Raw genomic sequence first — 9,176 nt, forward strand, 5'->3', positions numbered from 1 at the left:
AAAGACTAAACTTCCCCATCCATAGCGTTTATTCCATTTGCAAGTACCAACACCAGATGCTATAGGACCTGAAAGGTATGATGACTGATCGATCATTTTTTATGTTTGAGGTAAATAAGAGTAACCATCAACCAATTAAAGAGGGAATTATGGAGTGCAAATATGCTAAAGGGTACTTTCAAAAAATGCACCTAAAAACATTAGTTTGTAAATCTTAGTTTAAGACCAATTAATTAAGCATTGGGGTGGGTTGTTGAAGCTTTCTTACGAGAGAAGAACTCTAGTTCTAATTTTCCAAGGTTTCTTATTCCACATGTGAGTAGATGTTAAGTTGAGTGGGCCAACAAGAGTCGTGAACTCGACAAAGTTAAAAACCAGGGCGAGTGGCCGACTTTTGGCGGACTCGGTGTTTCCTTTAGTAACGTGGCCTGAGCAAACCCTCGTCCCTCGCCTATAAATAATCTTCCCGTATCCCTTTCCCCACCCCTCTTACTCTCCCACCGTTTCCTCGCCCTTTTGTGTTGCTTCCGGCTTCAACTTCGCCGAGCCTCGGAGAGCTTGACGAACATGTTGGTCTACCAGGATCTCCTTACAGGTACCCCTACTTTTCTATTTCTATTAGCCGTCTTTGGATATCTGCTCTTCTTTTGATTTCTGTGGCTTGAGTTTAGATCTGTTTGTATGTACCTTTTGAAGTTTTTTGGATTGATCTTTATTGGTCCTTTTAAATTTCTCCTTCTGTCGCCTGTGCTAGGGTTTTGACGGCGACGTTCTCTGTTGTTTTCCGGTTATTATGGTTATGGTATCAGATCTGTAGGTGTTGTTTGAAGTTGGGATCTGAAAGCGAACTCTATAATTGCGTGATAGATGCGCTTATTTTTTTCTTTTATTGACTTCTGACTCGTTTCTTATTTGTTACGACCTGATATAGTTTCTCGATGTGTTGTGTTCGTGACGTTTGTTTTGTCATTATTTTTTAATCCCGCGTTCAATTTTCGAGGATTTCATCCTTTGGGATGTTTTTCATTCGTGCACTGCTTTTCCTTGGTTTTTTCTCCATGCTTTTTTCTGATTCTTTGCATGCGGGAGAACAAGTATTGGATATATCTTATCTAATCTTCTTGAGTTAAACTGTTTAAGTTGTGTACCGGCGATCTGTAGCTTATCTCGAACACGTCCCTCGTTATTATATGAAAGTTAGGATTAACGCGTTTGTTCTTCACTATTACCGGGTTTTAATGGATAAAGTGCGAGCAAACATAATACTTGAATCTGGGACGTATATTCATTATTTATAAATTACTTCTGATTTCAACCTTTTCTCATCTACCATACGATCAAAACCATGCATTGCTGTTAATGTATCTCTTATGTTTTTTTGGACTTTGTCGGGCGTTTTTTCTTTCCTGTATCGAGGTACTGTTTTCCAGCAGCTTTTCTCTCATCTGTTCTTTTCTTTTTGAGTATATTGGTAACTTGAATTTTGTCCATGAATTTCAGGTGATGAGCTTCTGTCGGATTCATTCCCATACAAGGAAATCGAGAATGGAATACTATGGGAAGTTGAGGGGAAGGTTAGTACACTGTATTTTCTAAATTTTAAATAATTAATTCTGTCATGGATTTTGTGTAATCTGAGTCCTGATTACTCTTAGGAATTGTGAATTATGATGCTCTTTTCTTCTTTCTTTTATTGTTTTTAGGTGCCTTCTGATTTAATAAATTTTGTTTTGCAGTGGGTTGCCCAAGGGGCCATAGATGTGGACATTGGTGCTAACCCTTCCGCAGAAGGTGCTGAAGAAGACGAAGGAGTTGATGATAAGGTTCAAAAAGTTGTCGATATTGTTGATACATTCCGGCTGCAGGTGTTTTGTTTGACCATATTTTCTTCTCAAATTAATATTAAAAATGACTAATATTGAGTGTCCTTCATCATATAACTTGGTTATACCTAAACTGTATGGGATGCCTTTTTATTACAGGAGCAACCTTCTTTTGATAAGAAGCAGTTTTTGACATTTATGAAGAGATATATTAAGTTGCTGACACCCAAGTTGGAAGGGGAGCAACAAGAGCTATTCAAAAAGCACATTGAGGGAGCAACCAAATATCTTCTTTCAAAGATCAAAGATCTGCAATTGTATGTGGTTTTCTCTTGCTGTTTCGAATGTTTCTATTACCTTAATCTCTACAACCACACATCATGACATCAGAATCTTTAGTCATGGATATATTTCGTTCATGTTAACATCTTGGGTCAAAAATATATGTTTCTGCTCCTTTTAAGCAGTTTTGTTCCAAAGCCCCTAACAACAGATTATGTATGTGTTGCAGTTTCGTGGGAGAGAGCATGCATGATGATGGCAGCCTGGTGTTTGCTTACTACAAGGATGGTGCCACTGACCCTACCTTTTTGTACTTCGCCCATGGCTTGAAGGAGGTCAAGTGCTAAGAAAGTAAAATATTGGCCGACTGAATGCGTTTGGTGTTGTAGTTTTAGTTATCAGTATAATTCTTGGTTGCGACGTTCCAGAGACTTGTGAGTTGTGTTTTTCCGTTTACGTTTTTTTAGAAATGAAGACTATTTGCTTGTGGGAATTTTCTTTTAGCTGGGCCACGTTAATCTTTTATGTAGATTGTTCGCCTCATTATCCCTGTAATCCATTTATTAAATAGATTATTGATAATAAGGTAATTAGTGAATCAAGAGCTTCAACTATTTTGTAAGTTCTCATGGATTACGGGCTACAACTAGCCATGCAAAATAAGAATTCTGTCTTAGGATTCTAATCTTTATGCTCAAATGTGTCCAAGCCAAAATATCTTTAATTGGATTTTGTCAAATCTTTTGGCCCTTTGGTAGAGGAAAGTCTCCCTTCCCTTGGTTTCTCGATCTTAAACACTCTTCTTAATTGAGAATTTTACCTATGTCCATAAAACCTGAACAAAGGATATCAGCTTTTACATTTAACTAGTTGTTAACATCATTATGATATACTATAATATCTATGCCCGGATGCCTGGCCATGCCAAAAAAGTTAGAATTGTTGTGTTGTTATTGTTGTCATTCGTAGGTTTTTGAAATATTCTTGAAGTGATATCTTATTAGTGCCTTGCTAAAAGACTGAGTTTTTCTAGAACATTGTCTTAGAATATTTTTTTAATGGAATAATTGAAAAATTAAATTTTGTATATCACTAAGTCAATTTTTCTTAAGATTTCTTGGAAATGTATATATTAGGAAAAACATATTTCTAATTTTTCCTGGGATTATAAATTTTCGACCAAGTGCATTAACGGGTTTCACTCAAACAATTTGAGAAAAGTCAATCTAACTTGGTTAGACTAAGTCTTACTTTAGTAAATAATTTGATTGTCGGTTATCATAGGTAACAGTTACAACCTCTCCTCCTTTGATGGAAATAAGGAGTTTATGATGAGGCATCTGGTTTAGTAGAGAGCCTAGATGTTCTATCAATGATCCTTTGAAATAGACAAGACATTACGATCATTGTGATAGTGAATGAGGGAATGATGATTTAAATAGATTATAGAGATAAATGATCTAAGGAAGTCAATTAGATGCTTCAAATACTTAAATCATGTTCTATGCATCACCTAGTGTTGCTCATGTCATCGAAGTAATTTGGAGGTGTGAGATAAAATATCAGATATAGTTATATAAGTATTTGAAGTTTAATATCTCAAATCCTTGTATTACCAGGCACACGCAGCACACCCAAAGTCCTAGTCTGAAAATGACAGTGTCGTTTAACAAATATTCTGGGTTGATTGTTCATATTCCCCAAGCTTCGAGAGCTGCAAGCAGACAAGCGAAAATGGACAACAATGTTCTTGCACTAAATTCAAAGCAAAAAAGAAAAATAAAAATAAATGTCATTTGTAGCGTAATCAAGGGGACGAAGACCCGTTCTCACCTTCATCCTCCAATGGAACAATCGCAAGAGGAATCGCACTACATACAACGCTGAATGCTTCCTCCACCACTCGAAAGCCCCAATTCAGCTTAATAATTATGGCAAAATCAACATCAGATTCTCCCCATCATTCCATCCACCAATCCAATTAACATTTCCATTTGAAACTTCTCCCTCCTTCAAGTGTACCCGTTCATCGCTTCCTCCCTCTCAGACGTCTGTCATCATTTTTTCTATATAATGATTAGATGTGCCGGTCGCAGTGGCTGCGCCGCCACTCATTTCGGAACGGTGGACGGGATTTCTTCCCCTTTCTTTTCTTTGGTGGAGGAAATAGTTTATTGAGCTTGAACACGCCATTTACCGTGTACAATACGCCTTACACACTGCACATGTCGAAATTCGAAAAAGTTATTTCAGAAAAATAAGATTAATAAGGGGAGAATCTGAAAAGAAGACGCAAGGTTTTAGCCACGAAAATGGGGACCCGTTGTTTCGAGTTTTCATAATCCAATCCGCAGGGCGAGGAATTGATGTGTTCCTTGGGGACCATGACTAGAAAGAGACCAGGGATTGATTGCACCTTCTTCCATTTACGCAGAAGAATCTGCTCCAGATAGCCAAAGAACGAAACCATTCATTCTTTCCCTGCTTTCTACTTCGAGTTGTCTCGGAGCGGCATTCATCTCCTTATCCTTTCTACGTAATCTTTTATTGGGATGTGATATTGGTTTGAAGTTTCGGTCGGAGAAGGGGGAGAAGATGAAGTTCTGCAAGACATATCAGGAGTACATGCAGAACCAGGACAAGCAGCTTCCTGGGGTTGGATTCAAGAAGCTGAAGAAGATTCTCAAGAGGTGTAGGAGGGATGTTCAATCCCAGAAGCAGAGAGATGGAGCCCTTGCGTCTTTATCCCGATGCCCCGATCATTGCCCAGGTGACTCCAATATTTTTCATGTTCTGTAAAGTTTAGTTTTGAGCTGCTGGTTTCCCGTACTCCGTTGTGTCGTCGCAAACTAGCTTTGCGTTGGCGGTTTCTTCGCCTGCCTATTTTATCGTAGAGTGAACGCTTCTTCGGAGGCTGAAGAGTTATCAATACCTACGAACTTGTGTGGAAATGGACCATGATAAGTAAATAGTGAAATCATCTGATCATGGGTTTGTACAGATTAACATGGCATAAGAGAACGCAATACGATAACGTTTTAATTTGATTTTTTTTTGGTATAGTTCCTATTTTCGTGAAAATTTGTTTCATTTCTTAATAAATTGTCATTTGTTTTCTCTTCCATACTCTGTTTGGCGAGTTTTTTCTAATTTCGTTGCAAGCATGATTTTGTCAGCTGCCCAAATGAAGAAATCTAGACGAGGGAGGATTTCTCTTCAGTTCAGTTTTTTGCTTTAGTCTGTAGTTAAATATCGTGCCAAAATTTCACTTACTTGCCTCTTTGGTGCTCTGAGTTTTCTTCTTCTTCTTCTTCTTCTTTTAATTTTTTCATGGAGCTAGTGAACTTTTAATTTACAAACCCTTCTTCGACCTGAATTAGCTGAATGACCCACACACCATCGCCATTTGTTAAAATGAATCCTCTGTTTAGTTGAAATGGTAGCATAAGAGCTATCTATTCCTTTTCATGCTTAAACATTGGCCATACCAGATGAAAGCTCCATTGATGGGCGACGTGGTTGGTGTCTGACCAGAAAGTATATAGCGGAGGATCTGATTGTTAATCCCCATTTAGAAGTATTTACCATATCAGTTATTCTCAGTTTGGAGGAGAAAGCTAAGAAGTAATCTTGCTTTTGCCTGCTTGCTATCATCTTCTGAGTTGCCTATTAAAATCTTTTTGAACAAATCTTTTATTTGCCTGCTTTAGATCGTCTTCTAAGTTGGCTGAATTGCTTGTTGACATGCAGTATGTGATGGCACTTTTTTTCCCTCCCTCCTAAAGGAGATGTCTGAAGTTGTTGGTTGCTTCAACAAGAGGGCCCAGAAATTGCTCGAGGTACATCTAGCATCAGGCCTTAGAAAATATTTTATCTGGTTCCACAGCAAGCTGCTTGGCAGTCATCTTGCTTTGATCGAGGAAGGGAAAGATTTGGTAACCTATGCAACGATTAATGCTACTGCCGTTAGAAAAATTCTAAAGAAGTATGACAAGGTAGTTTTCACTATGCTAGACTGGCCATTTTCTTGGTATATTTCTTTGGTGGTTGTAATCTTCTACTTATGAACATACAGATACACTACTCTAAACAAGGACAGGCATTTAGATCGCAGGCACAGAGAATGCATATAGAGATACTTAAATCCCCTTGGCTCTGTGAGTTAGTGGCCTTTCACATCAACTTGAGGGAAAGAAAGGATGAAACAACAACTGGCAAGGGTCTTTCTGAGGACTGTTCACTCAAGTTTGACGAAAGCAAGCCAACCCTGTCATGTTCCCTGTTTGATTCTATCACACTTGATATCGATCTTACTTGTTCAATCTGCTTGGTTAGTTGACTAATCATATACCTTATCGCCTTTCGTTATTTATTTGCTAAGGAAATATGACTGGTTGAGAGGATGATCTCATATTTTCATTCAAATTGCAGGATACGGTATTTGATCCTGTTTCTCTGACATGTGGGCACATCTTCTGTTATATGTGTGCATGTTCTGCTGCATCAGTAACCATAGTCGATGACCTGAAGGCTGCAGACCGCAAAGCTAAATGCCCTTTATGCAGAGAAGTAAGTATCTACCAGCTACTCTTTCAGGTTTCCACCCATCAAAGAAGTAGATGTCATTGAAGTGCCAGTGCCTTATGTTTCAGGAAGGAGTTTATGAAGGAGCCATCCATTTAGAGGAGTTGAATCTTTTGCTAAGCCGAAGGTACACTTCGTTGGAGGTTTTATATGTGCTTTAATGTTGTCGGATTCTTCAAGTGTAGCTTATTCTAAAAACATCCGTCTGGTTTAACAGCTGCAAAGAATACTGGGTACAAAGAGCCCAGAGGGAAAGAGTAGAGAGGATGAAGCAGGTGAAGGAACATTGGGAGTCTCAATCTCGGGCTTTTTCTGGCATCTGAGAGAAGATTATGTCTCTTGTAGATCCAGCCTTAAGCAATAGTGGTGTGTGGCTCCCTAATCCTCTGGTATTTGAAGATTTATTTTGCTCAAACGAATTAAAGAATGCTTTGTTTGATGGCAATGATGGAAGGAGTATGGTTTGTGAATAAGGATTTTCTGCCCCTCTGAAAACATTCTTGATGTCCAATGTCCAATGCAATTCTTCGTTCTCATCCCATGAACTCTTGGTTTGGGTAATTGTTTCTTGATTCAGTAGCTATCTGTCAGGATAAGGATATGGAAAGAAAAACAGGGAGAACCATTTAATTTAAGCTTCTCTATGGCTTTCTTACTTGTTTCTCAGGATATGTTAGGCGAGTTTTCACATGAAGCTTATCTGCAAGAACCATTTAAACAGGATCCGTGTTTCCATGGAAAACTTGCAACAGTTTCTGTATGCTTTTGTTTCCTTCTCTACTGCTGATCGATGATTAGTGTTCTTTCTATCTTCCTCTTTTCTTGCATTACTTGTAGTCTCTTCTCCTGTCATCCTCTTGTATCATTTTTTCTCTCCTCGTCTTTCAATGATCCGCTACTGTTGGCGTACCCTTTGCTCATTATCTGTTCCACGTCTCTTCTTCTGCCAGTGCTATTTCACTCTTCTTACCCTTGCATGTGTTTGCGCTCTCTTCTTCCCCACATCTCTACTTTCATCTACTGACCTCTCTTGTTCTTTTCTCTCATTTCTTGTTTTCTTTCTTTCTATTCTCTCTTAGTTTCTCTTTCTTACTCTCTTCCATATTTGCCGCCATGTCTGTTTATGTTCTTCCTATTTTCCTTGCATCTTCTTCCCCTCATTTATCCCACTTCTTCCCTCTTCCTTATTCTTCTCCTTTGTCCATGACGCCATTTTTCTCCTCCGGATTTCTTCCCAAGCTTTTATCTGCTTTCTTTACCAAGATAAAAACATTGCTGCACCTCCCAACCTTTATCTGCTTTCTTCACCAAGAAAAAAACATTGCTGCACCTCCAGACTTTTATCTGCCTTCTTCACCAAGATAAAAACATTGCTGCACCTCTCGACCAATAGAAATTACTGAATAGAACAATGTAACCATTTGTTCTTACATTCACTCGAATTCCTGTTTTTCTCTCTAATAAACACCACGACTATCTTTCAATAACTTGCATAGAGTATATAAATAATCAAATTAATGGAAGTCCCTAGTCGCATTCCTTTCCAAATAGTTCTCCAAAACGATTTGTTTGTAGTATAAAATAACTGAACCTGGTAAACTCGACTTTCATGGCAAACTGTAATACGGGACGAAAATAGCCACACTACACATTGCATTAAAAACTAATATAAAGACAATTTACAATCCATAAATTGTTGCCATAAAAATGAGAAAATGGGTATATAGCTTGAAAAGCGGAAACAGAATGTTTCTTCTTGGTCTCTGAAAATGGGTATACAGCGCCTGTTATCCTGACTCGGGTCGGACTTTGCTGAGTCAACCCAGCAACCCAAGCGTTGTTTCTGTTATATCGAGTCAACTCAGGTCAACTCGGACCAATCAACTCGGTCCAGGTCAACTTGACTCAGCCCACTTGCTTGTTGCCTGTGTTATATGGGTCTGGGTACTGAGTTCTATACCGATTTCTGCCGCAACTCTGCTAGATTAATCTGATACATGACTTGGCTCCACTAGTTGCTTGCCTCAGTCTGACTCGGTTCCTTGTCTCGTGCTGGATTATTACCTTGGATTATTGGTTACTTATTAGTTAGTTCCATCGTATTATTTGGTGCACAACCTTCTGAAGGAGTCACAACATATTATTTTATGCGTCCTTTTTAAGGATTTTCATTATTTGGTACGTGTTATTTGGGCCTAGGCCCATTTCATCTGTTACTATTGTGTCTCTTTGACTGAGACACTATTATTGAAGTACTTCTCAGTTGCTAACTGTTGTCAGCATTGGTTATTCTAATGAAAAAGAAAGCACATGGTGGCCCTAAAATATTATCTTTTGGTGATTACCCTTTATCCCCTGACAGTTTTTCTCATACCATTTGAGAGTCAGTGCCCAATGTTAAGACACCGTGATGGAGGAACTCATTATTGCACTTATGAGCAATGCCTATGGACCCACGACCTATAAAGGATAGGAGTGTGTCCAACA

The 9,176-nt window shown here is 38.6% G+C and overlaps 2 protein-coding genes across 2 annotated transcripts; both read left to right on the forward strand.

Annotated features, from left to right (window-relative positions):
* The first annotated feature begins 481 nt into the window (after positions 1-481).
* LOC137959996 (translationally-controlled tumor protein homolog) lies at positions 482-2,598 on the forward strand. Its single transcript, XM_068807437.1, has 5 exons — positions 482-595; positions 1,501-1,574; positions 1,737-1,865; positions 1,983-2,140; positions 2,335-2,598. Exons 1-5 carry the CDS (start codon positions 568-570, stop codon positions 2,450-2,452), a joined length of 507 nt encoding a protein of 168 aa, XP_068663538.1. The 5' UTR covers positions 482-567; the 3' UTR covers positions 2,453-2,598.
* A 1,975-nt stretch (positions 2,599-4,573) lies between these two features.
* Positions 4,574-7,261, forward strand: LOC137960432 (probable E3 ubiquitin-protein ligase BAH1-like 1). Its single transcript, XM_068808063.1, has 6 exons — positions 4,574-4,875; positions 5,856-6,100; positions 6,181-6,435; positions 6,537-6,674; positions 6,758-6,816; positions 6,907-7,261. Exons 1-6 carry the CDS (start codon positions 4,701-4,703, stop codon positions 7,010-7,012), a joined length of 978 nt encoding a protein of 325 aa, XP_068664164.1. The 5' UTR covers positions 4,574-4,700; the 3' UTR covers positions 7,013-7,261.
* The last annotated feature ends 1,915 nt before the right edge of the window (positions 7,262-9,176 follow it).

Source organism: Aristolochia californica, unplaced genomic scaffold (assembly GCF_029961685.1).
Source record: "Aristolochia californica isolate CCGP_79_NKW_82.1479 unplaced genomic scaffold, dmAriCali1.0.hap1 SCAF_3, whole genome shotgun sequence".
NCBI lineage: Eukaryota > Viridiplantae > Streptophyta > Magnoliopsida > Piperales > Aristolochiaceae > Aristolochia > Aristolochia californica.

Excerpts from the sequence above, each read along its gene's own strand:
- LOC137960432 (XM_068808063.1), top strand. The coding sequence starts at position 4,701 with ATGAAGTTCTGCAAGACATATCAGGAGTACATGCAGAACCAGGACAAG. Across the intron at positions 6,436-6,536 it reads TTACTTGTTCAATCTGCTTG|GATACGGTATTTGATCCTGT; the intron begins GTTAGTTGACTA and ends TTCAAATTGCAG. Across the intron at positions 6,817-6,906 it reads AATCTTTTGCTAAGCCGAAG|CTGCAAAGAATACTGGGTAC; the intron begins GTACACTTCGTT and ends CTGGTTTAACAG.
- LOC137959996 (XM_068807437.1), top strand. The coding sequence starts at position 568 with ATGTTGGTCTACCAGGATCTCCTTACAG. Across the intron at positions 1,866-1,982 it reads TTGATACATTCCGGCTGCAG|GAGCAACCTTCTTTTGATAA; the intron begins GTGTTTTGTTTG and ends TTTTTATTACAG. Across the intron at positions 2,141-2,334 it reads AAGATCAAAGATCTGCAATT|TTTCGTGGGAGAGAGCATGC; the intron begins GTATGTGGTTTT and ends TATGTGTTGCAG.